General features: G+C 44.7%; 1 protein-coding gene across 5 annotated transcripts in view; it reads right to left on the bottom strand.

Annotated features, from left to right (window-relative positions):
- Positions 1–13,941, bottom strand: part of Sipa1l1 (signal induced proliferation associated 1 like 1) — a 274,503-nt gene that overhangs the window by 78,787 nt on the left and 181,775 nt on the right. For all 5 annotated transcript variants that reach the window (XM_032908070.1, XM_032908074.1, XM_032908071.1 and 2 more), the window contains one exon: positions 12,196–12,384. In XM_032908070.1, the coding sequence (XP_032763961.1) occupies positions 12,196–12,384 (189 nt within the window). The remainder of the gene's footprint in view (positions 1–12,195; positions 12,385–13,941) is intronic.

Here is a 13,941-nt window from a genome sequence, read left to right as displayed (position 1 = left end):
ATTTACAAAGTATGAGACCTGCGCAACAACCTGAACAAAACTGCCAACCAAGCCTCAGAGAGCTCCCCTTTACAGATCTAAGGCCTTTAAATAAAAGCAGATCTCTATTTATCAAAATGTACTTTAAAATGAATTGTTTTGAATTAAGAAACCCATTAATGACCCTGGTATTAAAGAATTTGAGCAGATATACACCACCACCATTTGAACAATGTGCTAAACTGTGACTCTAGCATAGAGGTTGGGTAGAGACCAGTGTCACCAGCACACAGCTAGAGAATCTTCTCTTCTAAACTGTCCTCAAAGGCAAATGCCTTGAGAGGGATTCTGGAGGTGTTTTGGTTTGTATATGCTTGGTCCAAGGAGTGGAACTATTAGAAGGTGTGGCCTTGTTGGAGTAGGTATGTCACTGTAGGTGCGGGTTTAAGACCCTCACCGAAGATGCCTAGAGGTCAGTCTTCGACTAGCAGCTCCTCCTCCTGCACCATGCCTGCCTGGATGCTGCCATGCTTCCTGCCTTGATGATAATGGACTAAACCTCTGAACCTGTAAGGCACCCCCAATTAAATGTTGTCCTTATAAGAACTGCCTTGGTTGTGGTGTCTGTTCACAGCAGTAAAATCCTAACTAAGACAGAAGTTGGTACCAGGAGTGGGGTAATGTTGTGCTAGGCCTGACCATGCTTTTGTTTAGAAGAATGTGGATTTTGGGACTTTGGATCTGGAAAGCCATGGAATGCTGTAAGTGGGGCTTAATGGGCCGACCTACTAGGAATATGGAAGACAGTGGTGCTGAGGGTCATTTGAACTGTGTAGGCCTGCTGGCCCAAGAGACTTTGATATGTGGCCAAGAGACTGTTTTTGTGATGTTTTGATGAAGAATGTGGCTGCTTTTTGCCATTGTCTAAAGAGACTGTCTGAGGCTAAGATAAACAGATTTATGTTAATTGCATTGACAAAGGAAGTCTCAAAAAAAAGCCCAATAGAGACTTTGTTCTTTGGTTAAGTCTGATGGAGAGCATTTTGAACAAACATAGCAGGTTGAGAAAGGAAAAATACAAAATATCTATTTTGAGTATTAAAGGGACACCAGGAAGTAAAATAGAGCTGAATCCCGTGTTCAAGGATCTTAATTTGAATTAAGAGAGTAGTGACCTTGGGGCAAGATCCCACCCAGATAAGTTTGGGTCTAGGCATGGGAGTGCAAATCTTTAATACCAGGACATAAAGCCAGACAAATCTCAAGGGTTCAAGGCCAGTGTGGGTAAAGAAAAACTTAAATCCAGGCTTGGTGGACCACACCTTTAATCCCAGTGTTTAGGAGACGGGCATGCAGATCTTTGAGTTCAAAGTCAGTCTACAGAACAAGTTCCAGGACAGCCAAGCTTAAGCAGTGAAGGAGAAAGGAAACAATAGAGGTAATAGAATAAGGGAGCAGTCCATGTTACAGCCTCAGCAAGCAGCAGAACACAGCAGTTTTGGCCATGTGGCTCTGGCTTTAGAATGAAAAATAGAAGGAACAATTGGTGCTGGTCAGCTGGAGCTAAGAAATTAGCTGTGATTAAGAAGAGACCAGCATCACTGAGTTGAAATCTTCTGGGAAGTGTTTTCCGAGAGCACAAAGAAGCTGTGTTCCAGAGATAGCCAAGGCTGTACCTTGTGCTGCAGCTGGACTTAGTAATGTTGTAAGAGTCACCCAAGTGGTACTGGATTTGAAGGCATGAAGGGGTCATGAAGAGCAGCGGAGGCTTGGCTCTGTGAGAGGCCATGGAAGGCTATTGGTGACGTAAGTGAGATACAACAGTGATCAAGACACTCATCACTGAAAAGCCTGTCATCTGATAAACTTTCAAAAGGATACTAAACTCCCAATAAGGAGAAACTGAGAACTAGTATGGAACTAGTATGGACAATGTTAGCTCTTTAACCTTCTCCCACAATGGTTCAGCAGTCATTGAGCTGACATTTCATCTAAGAAAAAACTGGGGGCTGAAGGCTGGAGGCTGAGGCTGTCACTTGGTGCTCTGTTTGCTTAGACTTCACTGGAACCCAACCTTGCATGGCATAAAAGCCAGTCCCACATTCCAGAGCTCAAACAGCCCTCTACTCTGCCTCTGGAGCAGCTGTGACTGCAGGCAGCCACTGTGCCTGGTAAGGTGAAGTTTTAGTAAGCAGTGTCGACTGAATACCTGCTACCTGACACATATCACATAATATGGAACCCACACTTATTGCTTGATCCTCAGAACAGCCGGCTTGACCTTATTCATCTGACAGACAAGGGAATGGCAAAAAAGTAGGAAGTCCTGCCTTAAGTTTTTGTTTTTTTTAAGACAGAGTCTCTTTGTAGCCCCTACTGGCCCAGACCATACTATACAGACAAGTTGGTCAAGAGATCAGCCTTCTACCTACCAAGTGCTGGGTTAAAGGGGTACACCAGTAAGCCTGACAATCTTGCTTTATTCTGTGTCTGTCACTTAACACATAGGTTGAAAGCCATTTATTTGCAACTCTCAAGTTGAAAATAAAAGAAATCAATTTAAGCAAGCACCCTTGGCAGCAAAAACTGATAAAGGGATGACATCCTAACTTTTAATTTATTCTTCTTAGTTTGAATATTCATATTTCCCCACATGAATATTCATGCTTGACTGTGGGGTGCTATCCCATATCACACTGGGAATATTAACATGTTGTACATGTATTTTATTATCCTTCTACAATTTGAAAAATTCTGACTTCTGAAAACACATGCAGGCCCCTGCCATTTGAGGCCTATGAGCCTTTATGTATGCTCTGCCTTTATCAACATTCTAAATCACGTGGTTCAGAACGGTGCTCACACAGAAAAGCATCTTAGGAAAGAAATCCTTTGCTTGCTTGCTTTTCATCCTTTTACCCTGACAAGAGAGCTCAACATGCCCAGACATGGGCTCAACTGCACAGGACCCACTCTGCTTACCTGTCTCTACACACATGGGGACAAAGTAAAGCCCAAGTCTCAACCTTGCAAATAGCTAAACAAACTAGTATTGGACTGGGTGAAAAGCATCATGGAAGGTGGCAGTGTCCTTGCATCACTTTAATGGTAACAAGTATACATGTGGTTTGCTTAGTTTTATTTTGTATATCAATCACACTTGGGAGGGGAAAAAAGCAAGCAAAATACCAAAGTATAATCACTGACACTTCAGCCCTGTCTCAGCTGGCTGCTACTGATAGCAGGAGAAGCCCCACAAGAAGAAGTATCATCTCAGCTTTAGAACTGAGCTCAGAGTCCTGCACTCTCTGCCCATCACGAAGGCTCTCCTGAACACAGCAGGCTCCCAGAACCTGGTTTGAGTGGCAGCACCTCCTCACCCCACAGGGAGAACCATCAAAGAGATAGTGATCTGCAGACAGGGGGGAGCTTTCAGTTCTGTGCTGTCTGGCTGCACCTCCCAGATCAGCCTGCACAGGCCACAAATACAAGTCACCCCGCTTGGTGGGAAGCATTTTATCCCTCTTGGTTTGTAGGTTATTTTAAAGAACTTCTTACAGGCCTAAGGTTTCATTGCAAAATTCCACGGGATTCATTTATCATGTTAAAGAGTCTACTGTAGAATAAGATAAGTAAGGAAACCTGAAAGCACCAGACAGGCAGGCTCCAGGAGAGGACACAAAGTGCCCTTCTCCTCACTGATAGCAACCATGGTCACTTCCGAAGACAACCAGCTGGTTTCTAGTTTCGCTGGTTTGAAAGGAACAGTGTTTTATAAGAGGATTAGGAAATCTGCTAGATTGTCACATTTTCTTCAGTTTAAAACTGCCAGATGCCACCTGCTCTAGTCTCTGAAACTGACAAAATGACTATAAACTTGATTTCTGCTCCAATAAAACTAAGCGTAGGCGGCATTCTCTGAACTCAAGACTCCTCAAATCCTTAGCTAGCGACCATGTTTCCTGCTAGTATTTGTAACAAATGTGCCAGAGAAGGGTCACCAGTGTCAATGGCATGCGGCACCATGGGATTGCAGGCATGTTCTGTGAAATGGATCTGTTTGCTTCGAGAGGCACACGTATCTGTGTAGGCTTTGAATATGAATATATAGTATTTAAATATAAAGTGCAAAACAGTAAGAGTCAACTCAGAACCACTGTAGAAACAGGCGGGATCTATGCAGTGCACATTTTAATAAGTCTGTCTGTCTTTTTAGTAATGGAATACAGTTCTGCTCCTATTGGGCCTGATCCTAGTGTCTGATCACTCAGCAAATGTTTATTTTTCTGGTTTATTTGTATTTTTATGCAGGGCTAGTATGTAGTACTGACCTGGAACTCACTCTATAGATGAGACTGGCCTCAAACTCACAGAAATTCACCGACCTCTGCCTTCTGAGTGCTGTGATTAAAAGGCATGCCCCACCAGGCCTTACACATAGGCACTTCTATCTATAAAACTGACCAGTCAGTTCAACAGGACAAAAGCTGTACATCAGCAAAGTGAAGCAATTTCAACTGCCATCAGAAGCATTGGTACGCCCAGGAATTGGAACCAGCAGTACCAAACTCTGTCCTTTTACAAAGTAGGCACTTCCGCACATCAAGAAACAGATATAACCTGAACATTCTTAAATTTCCAAATATGGATGCTCAATCAGTAGTCCACCGAAATATTCTAAAATCTAGGAATGCCTCTATGCTCTGGAAGGGCTTTGCTTCTGAGCACTTGGGGAAGCAGTCCCACCTGACTCAGGAGCTCCTGCATTCCTGGGAAGAGGGCGGACCCAGGCAGAGCTCAGGGCTCCTCAGGAATATGGCTCTCAGGCACATCTGAGCAAGTCTTGCATTTTACCCATCTTCCCAGAAAAGGCCACAAGAACACTGGGGTGATCAGCCCCACAAGGACAACCCAGGTTTTACAAACCTTTAGAATTAAATGTGTAATCTAGACATTTATGTAGTGTAACATGCTAAGCGTTCTTTCACTGTGCCGCAGTTCTCAAAGCACGGGACATAAACTCTCCAGAGTCTCTGCTTTCCTGTCACCTTGCTGAGGTGGGCAGGACCACTGTCCACGACACCTCAGTGGCACCAGACTGCCATGCTCAGGGCATGCAGTGTTTGCTGGGAGAACAGGGTGAGCCAGTTGCTTTGCGCACAGAAGACTGAGGACTGCTCCTCTCCTGGTCTCTCCTGCCATCGGAGGAGAAGGCTAACTGCTGTCGGACAGGGAAGTCCTAGCAGCCTACAAGGCCCTGCAAAAATGCTACTGTGGCTTGTGGGGAGGGGGAGGGGGAGCAGGAGACCATCATTCTTATCCTCCATGTGACTTCACAGCAGTGCAGGTGAGCCTTACAGAAACCTCCTAAATATCTGGTACCACGTGATGCCACCACGTGGGGACCAGGATCCAGAGATGCAAGTTCAGCTCAACCTGTTCCCTCCAGCAGAGCCTCCCCAGTGCCAGGAAGTTCCACTGTTTATTTATAAAATATTTTAAAAGTTTTGTCCATGCTTATCAGAACTCAACAGTGTTTGGCCTCTTCCAAAACCAACTGGGAGCCAAAAAGAAAAGCCAGAACCTCATCTACAGCCAAGTCTGCCTCCTGCCTACCTCCGGCCCATCTCCTGCCTCCTGCCTACCTCCTGTTCACCTCCCTCCCTCATATATCTTGCAGTCTCCTGCCTACCTCCTGCCTAGATTCCACCTCCTGCCCACCTCCCACCCTCCTGACCATCTTCTGACTACCTCTTACCTCCTACCCACCTGCTGCCTGCCTCCTGCCCATCTCCTGCCCTCCCGCCCACCTCCCACCCTCCTGCCCACCTCCCACCCTCCTGCCCACCTGCTGCCTACCTGCTGCCTACCTCTCACCCTCCTGCCCACATCCCACCCTCCTGCCCACCTGCTGCCCACCTCTCACCCTCCTGCCCACATCCCACCTTCCTGCCCACCTGCTGCCCACCTCTCACCCCCTCCTGCCCACATCCCACCCCTCCTGCCCACCTGCTGCCCACCTCCCACCCTCCTGCTCACCTCCCACCCTCCTGCCCACCTCCCACCCTCCTGCCCTCCTGCCCACCTGTTGCCCACCTCCCACCCTGCCCACCTCCCACCCTGCCCACCTCCCACCTCCTGCCCACCTCCCACCCTCCTGCCCACCTCCCACCCTCCTGCCCACCTTCCACCCTCCTGACCACCTCCCACCCTCCTGACCACCCTGCCGCCTACCTCCCACCTCTAGCCACCTTCCAACCTTTTCTGTCTTCATTTTATATATAAGTCCAAGATGTTGGCTACTGTGAACAGAAAGAGTGGGAGGCCTTCTTCCACCTTTTCAGAAGCAGGACTCTCAACCTGTTTTCTAAAAATGCTCTCCTGCTGGGCTCCCTGGCTATTCTTGGGGGCTAAGAGGAGGCAGCTAGTCTACAAGGAGCAGTTTGCCTGCTGGGAATGGGGACTCCTGGACTGTGTTCACTTTGGTTTGGTCTTCATAAACAGAACTCTCCGACTTCCTCCTGAAGATGAAAATCTTTATTGTCTTCCTGGCATAGACTGGGAAAGCATCAGTGCTGTAATTTTTAAAAATGCAGCACTTAAATTTTATCCTCATTGGGAAATACAAATACAAACTGACTGCAAAAGAAGGAAGGGAAGGAGAGAAAAACATGGTTATTGGGCTGGGTAGGAAAGTTAGGGGTTTTTTTGTGACAAATTTCAAAATTATATATGCTTGCACAGAGTCTATGCTAATATATTCTTATATTTGACATAATGTAAATAAAATATTCTAAACACATAATTTAATATTATTCTAAGGTGTATTGTGAAAAAAAAAAACTCCAAAAATGAAAAGATTCATCTCAAAGTATTGAGCTAATAATAAATACATCTAAGCTGACATTGAGATGATTTTCAGTTACATAGGAAAAAGTCTTCCTTAAGGCTTAATGTGTAAAAGACTGAAATCAACTCCACTGCTCGTCAAAGACCAAGCTGAAGGCATTACCTCGGTGGTGGAGCCATAGAACAGGGTCACATGACTAGGCCTCTGCACACAGCATGGGAAGGACGGCCTATAACAACACACCCAGTAAACAGGAAGGCTCTGAGAAAACGTGATGTAAACAGTAATGCTGTGCTTCAGGCATCCCCGGCGAGCTTCCGTGATGGGTAGAACAAAGGGTGGGAGAAAGTGGAAGAACGGAGCTCCTCAAGCCAACATGGCCACATTACCTAGGTTTCAGGTTCTCTGAAGACATCATACCAATTACATGGGGGAAAAGGCCTAAATTTTTCCTTTAAGGCTGGATTTCAAAGATAAGCCATAATTTAAAATGGTCTGTGTGCCAGCCACTCTTCAGATGATGAAGGAGCCTTACTGTCTGTGGCTCAGTTTTTCTGTGCTTCATCAGTGCAAACTGCTTTCCTACCACAGCCTCTGTTCCCTGACACAAATGCCATCAGTGATATCCTGTCATTGCCTCAGTCAGGCAAGCATGGACAGCACAGTCCTGATGACTGATGGGTGCAATGCTGAGAATGCTCACCCAGGTCCAGGAGTTATCAGGTACCATCTGGATGTCAAACATGCACTGGCTACTCACATAATCTATGAGATTTAAATTCTAGGAGTGTCACTGTTCTGCCAAAGTGTCATTCACAGAAAATTGGTTTTAGAAACAATGTTTCCCCTATGGGTCATTTTTTCAAAATAAGCTACCTGCATAAAGATGACAGTGGCCCGTCAAATTCATTTAGCCTCACAATAAAATAACGCACCGTGGCAGTGAACAGAAGTCAGCAGAGTTCCGTGCATACCCGATCACAGGGTCAGTGCTATTCTATTATTACAGAGCAGGCACTGCCTTTGCCTGACAGCCACCCTTACCAGGTGCTACAGCTGTACCACACGGTGGTCACTCGTCTTCTTTAACATCAACCTGAACAGTAACTGCTTTAAAAACAACACGTCCTCATTTTCAGATTCTTAAATGAACACCTTTTAAAATGGATATTCATTTAGTCAAATCACTACCAGGCATATGAGACTTGACATTTCCTAATGAAGCAGAACTATTGATTCTCTCTACTACAAACTAGCAAGTGAGCCTCCGACATGCACAAGCCAGCCCTACTCTGATTTATTCGGGTTTAACACATTACTCCATACTGGGTGCCTCTAAGAGTTGGAGCCATCATTCTAGGAGTAGAATGGGGCATACAGCACAGGGTTTGGCATGTGGGCTGTGAAGTCTGTGTACCTGGATAATTCATGTAAATTATTCACACAGTACCTGGCTTAGTCCAAGTTTCCAATTTGCTCAATGAGCCTGCTTGCTGCTCCATGAATCCATGGAGCCTTTCGCTAGGCTTTGTTCCTACTGATTGGTCTGGAACATGTGACCGTGTTCCTGGGCCTGAAGCAAGCCTCCTCCCCTTCAAGGGGCACCTCATTCTGATCTTGTCAGCCAATCCTAACTCATGCCCCTTGGTCTCTCTGTTTGCAGGTATCTTCAGTTCGTTGTTAAGCTTCACATCTGTTACTGTATTCTGTATGGCTTTGTCTCTTTCATGACTATGGGCTGGGTTTTACTAGCCTACTGATTTTCCAGTCTTTATCAGTCTGTGAGGAGTATGTGTGGAGTTACAGCACTTGTGCTTGCATGCAGAGCACAATACTTTATTTTTAATAGGAGTGCTCCCACAGGACCTTGAAAGGATGAAATAAGACAGTGCATTTAAGTGACTAACAAGTGATCATTTTATTACCATCAATAGCAGCTAAGATTCCTTGACTTTTTTTTAAGTGCCCAGTGTTGTACTGAGTATTACACAGTTGTCAGCTCCTGAAAACAGGGCATGCCACAATTTGCCATTACCAATGCAAAAGGTAGGTGGCTTGGAATGACTGCTGAGGACAAGACTGACAAAATTGAAAAGAGCCTGACTTGGCCACACAATGTCAACACTCACAGAATAAACAGTCAAAGTCCTAGCACTTCACAATTTCCTTTAGGGAAAAAAGTATTTGAGACAAGAAAAAGCAAAGGATACATTGCAATTCTTTAAAAGGTAGTATTTATACACATTTGTAGCCAGTGTTCAGTCCTACAAGAGGTGAGAGGGCAGAAAATGCTGGAAATGTCTGGGATCTCAGTTGCTGAACAGAAAACTGGCTAATTCTTGGAGTGAACTGCTCAGGGACACTGTGAGGATTAACTCAGATAATGTCAGGTGAGATGGGAATGCAGTAAAAGTACAATGCATGCTGTCTAGTCAGCCTCTATCCTACAGATGCCCTGGACAGGGGCAGCAGAGACCTGACAAAGCAGGCAGGTAAACTCCTAGTAAACTACAGCCAGTGTGGAAACTCCGGCCAACGGCCAACGGAACAATAGGATTAAAATAGCCAAGGAAAAAAGAGCTAAGGAAACAAAAGAGTATGGAGAATGGGCAAGCCTGGGCAAGCCACAGAGTGTTCACTCATGTCTCAAAATGAGTTTCCTCAAGAGTCTTTCAACTCCGGCAGGCATGCCCCAACTCTCTGTCAAATGACCGGCAAGTGACTGGAGGTGTGGGCGGCATGTTGTTGTATAACCTTACAAAAAACTCTGCTTACTTCATTTGTGCTTTCTATACTCATGACAGAATCAAGCACAAAAGGCAAAAAAGCCACAATATAGTAAACATTATTTGTGTTTTCTCTTTCTAGGAGTTTAATAAGGGTAGAAAAGATAATACAGTAAGACTGAAAAGTTTCTTTAGTAAGTCCAGTTTCCTAGTATCACATTGAGAATCTAATGCAAGTATACACAGAAAGCTTGAATTGAGAGAGAGAGAGAGAGAGAGAGAGAGAGAGAGAGAGAGAGAGAACAAATGATGGAAACTAGAAATGTTGCAATAATTTATGTGCTGTGCACTTCACTTGCTTACATTTCCTTTTCTTTTCTTTCATTGGTAGTGTGTGGGGGTGGGGTGGAGGGACGTCCAAGACAAGGCTTCTCTGTGTAGCCGACTGCCCTGGAGCTCTCTTCTATAGCTCATGCTGGCTTCCAACTCCAGAGATCCATCTGCCTCTGCCTCTGCCTCCAGCGTGATGGAATTAAACATGTGTGCTACCACGGCCCAGGGACTTTCTTTTTAAAGTGCCTATTTCCAAAAGAATCTATTTCTCAAAGTGGCCCCAAAGCATCCCCGCCTTGCGTGTAAAGCTCTGCAGCACCATGGCTCCAGCTGAAGGCTGTGTGCAGACAGACAAGGCAGAGCAGTCAAGCAGGTATGGGGCGGCTCACACAGAATGCCATGCTTTAACTGCTAGATCCACCGTCTAACAGTGAAAGTCTATTTAATGAGATAATGTTTAAGACATCTTTTTCAAAATAAAACCACTTGGACCTACTGACGGCCATATTGTAATATTTAGCCAAATAAAACAATTATCATATATTATAATTAATAATTTATAAAGGAAAAATATTTTAGTAACCAAAAATAGGGAAGTGATAATTAGAGAATAATGGCCAATTCTGTGAATTAAACAAATGTAACTGAGTTAAACTCATCATGGTGTTCCTGTTATGCTCCTGTGCTGGAGGGACCATGAAATGCTCATCACGAATCACAACCATCTGCGGCCTGCACACTGCAATCACTAAGAGGACACAAAATGTGCCAGACGTCCCATAAAAACACACAACTGGAGCATGAATTTTTAAATTTAATATGTTTAAAACAAGGGAAATGGCAATAAAACACCTCCTTTATATGAAGTAATCTGTTCTGTAGAGACTGCGAATGTTAAGTATAAGACTGTACTGTCAATGCCTGAGTGGTTTCTCCCTCCTGGGTAAGCACAGTAATTGAAATGACTGAACTAATAAAGCTGGAGCGGCCACTCTACTTCCTCCTCCTTTATTAGTGATCAGAGTGCGAGCTGGAGGACAGTCCTCAGAGCACTGCGGCTCACGAAGCAGCCACCTTCTAAAGCATTCAGTGTATGTCAAAGCTCCACGTGATAGAGACAAACGGACACTCCCAAGATTCTTTGTGTATTTACACTGAAGGGACATTAGCTATGATGTGCACACAGTTGTAAGCGTGATAGAAGGAGGAGGATTTAGGAAGCCCCACCAACTTCTAGTTCATCTTATATGTTCAGTGAATGGAAGGAAAGACTTACGATATTATGAAATTTATTTTCTGGAGGAGGTGTTCATTTTAATTTAATAAAATCAGAATTTTTAATTAATGCAATATAGAAAAAATGACATCACACCTGGTCAAATTTCACATGCACCATTCAACCCACTTTTCCCCACTGCTAGGGGGCAAATGGCTGAAACTCTAAAAGAAGTTATAGGTAAGGTTACATAGACGGAATGTCTGTAAGGCGTGTGTTCAATTACCCCATGCAGGATGCTGCTTGTGCTACAGGGATGACGGTGGTCTCCAGTCCCAGCAGCCCTGTCCTTTCTGGGGCATCTGCAGAAGTTATCTACTCGAGCACCTTGATCAAAGGACAATGTGCTTGGGAACAGAAATGGAGGCAGCAACCTTGAGCATTTTGACAAAGCTACTGACTCACACCCTAGTTTTAATTTTTCATACTTAAAGTCCTAGGCAAAAATGCATCTTTAGTAGTATTAAAAAGTAGGCTTTCTTAAATCTAAGCTTTTAGGAATGGTAACAGCTAACAGCACATGCTTAGAGTCAGATGACTATGTTCAAATCCTGGTTCTCTAACTTAGAAGGTGAGAAACTGGATGTATTATATAATTTCTCTATGTCTCAGATTCTTTATCTCTAAATGGAGACAATAACAGCACCATTCTCTTAAGGTTGGAAGGTAAAATAGGATAACTATGTTAAACTCCTTGGATAGCATCTGGTGGACAATTCAGCAGTGCCTGCCATTCTCATTCTAATTATTAGTAATGTTAATTCCATCGTTTTACTTACTATTACTGTTAATACTGCCATGTCTTTCCCCTACATACTCAGAAATCCATTGTGTGGGCCAGTGGCCACAGAAAGAGCAGAGCACGGCTCAAGCCCTCTATCAGCACTGTCACAGAGAAGTCGACTCAGAAAGGTCAGATGAACAATCACAGACTGGCCTCACAATAACAGCAGTCCTCCCACTAAGAAGAAACACCACCGTCTGTTCCGGACGTCAGAAGGAAACCCAGGCAGCAAGGACTGCACACCTACCCCTTGCTCGTCCAGTTTCATAAGCTGCTCGGTGACTTTGGGCGTGTTGAAGGCCAAACGCAGGCACTGCACGTTGAGCTCTGGGATCACATGTTCCAGCACCTCTTTTAGCGGCAATCCTCTGGCTGTTGAGTGCTTGGCTGTGGAGGGAATGGCATCCTCCAGGACAGACCCTCTCAGTGTCATGAGCTACAAGAGAGAGAAGGGCTATAGTGAGGCCTCTCGACAGACAGCATTAGATATTAAGTATGCATTATGCTCTGGAGCCTAGACAATAGCTCTGTCCCAAGCTAAACAATGGCTAGTGGTTGGTCAAATCAGTGAGGTGGTACGTGAGGGAGAAGTAATGTAGGATGTTCTATACGTGAAAAATGAGGCTAACGCATGTCCAAGAACTCCTACGAAGTTCAAAAGAACTCACGACCTATTTGTTACAGTACTGAGCTAGATACTTAAGAGACGAAGACAGCCTGCCTTCAGTGATCCGTGAGCTCAAGGTCTCTGTTTCACTATACAGCACCAGGAAGCACACTGAGGACTAGAGAGGCATCCCAGGGAGACAATGAACATTGAGCATGAGGCTGGATACTCTTTAGTGATGAACATAGCATGAGGAGGATGCTGTTTCTTAACGTGGCTGAAGAACATAAGCCGCTGATATATTCTAGCAATGACTGCAGTCAACAGCTGACAATGACTTCTCCTTTCTTAAAACACTCTGGCTACTGTTAAATATTAACTCAAGCAATGACGCTCTCTAGTAATAGTGATGATCTGCTGGAGAAACATAAAGCCAGGCATGAAGCTAAAGGAGTCTTGATTTTCGAAAGGTCCATGTGGCAAAACTGTTCATGAATTTAACTACTATTTGATCTAAGAAATGAAACACAGGGGACATTCCATTAAACATGGAAACTGTAAGGTGACAGTCACATACATGTCTGGGAATGTGTGTGGCATTATCAGGGAGAGATGAGAAACACAGACATGAATCTAGGGAAGACTGTTCATTAAAGAAAGCAACAAGACAATCCAAAGGCAGAAACAGAATGACAGTGGCCCAGGCCACTAGAAAAAAACCCTAACAGAAGAGGTGACCTCAAAAATTTGTAATAGGGAAAAAAGAAAAAAATGTGTTAAAGAATAAAAGAACATTTCTACAAAAAAGAAACCAGCAGAGGAAATATGAACAAAGCTACAGATAAAGGAAATCAGGGCCTGAGTGGGAATGCAGATCTGTGGCAGCTGACCCAGAGACAGGACAGACATGGTGGGGTGGTGGGGCTGAGAACACAAAAGATGCCAGACCCTGTAGCTGGGGGAGCACTTTGTGCCCCTGGCTCCACTGTGCAGTGTCACCAGATTTCCAGAAGAAATTACAGGCACACTTGGAGAAATAAAGTCAAGAATAAGATGAAAGTCAAGAATCAGAAGCCCCGCTCCATCGCTCACCCAGCCAAGAGGCTATTCCACATTACAGCAATGAGCACATTAAAGCGCCCTTCTCATGAGGCTCCCATTCCTACGGGGGAGACAGAAAACCAACAGAAGAGTGAGTGCAGTATTACAGCTGTGTTAGGTCTTATTGAAAAGGCATGGAGTCAGAGATTAGACTTCAATGGCAGAGAGCAGAAAATTCAGATCTGTGACAGCAAAGGGTCCTGTGGCTTACATGAGCATGAGTCAGAGAATTCTGGAAGCCTAGGACCTGATGGGGAGGCTGATGCCCAGGAGGAGCAGAGCACC

This window comes from Rattus rattus, chromosome 7, assembly GCF_011064425.1.
Source record: "Rattus rattus isolate New Zealand chromosome 7, Rrattus_CSIRO_v1, whole genome shotgun sequence".
Lineage (NCBI taxonomy): Eukaryota > Metazoa > Chordata > Mammalia > Rodentia > Muridae > Rattus > Rattus rattus.
The sequence above is the reverse complement of the archived record's forward strand: the minus strand, read 5'-3'. Positions and strand labels throughout refer to the sequence as shown.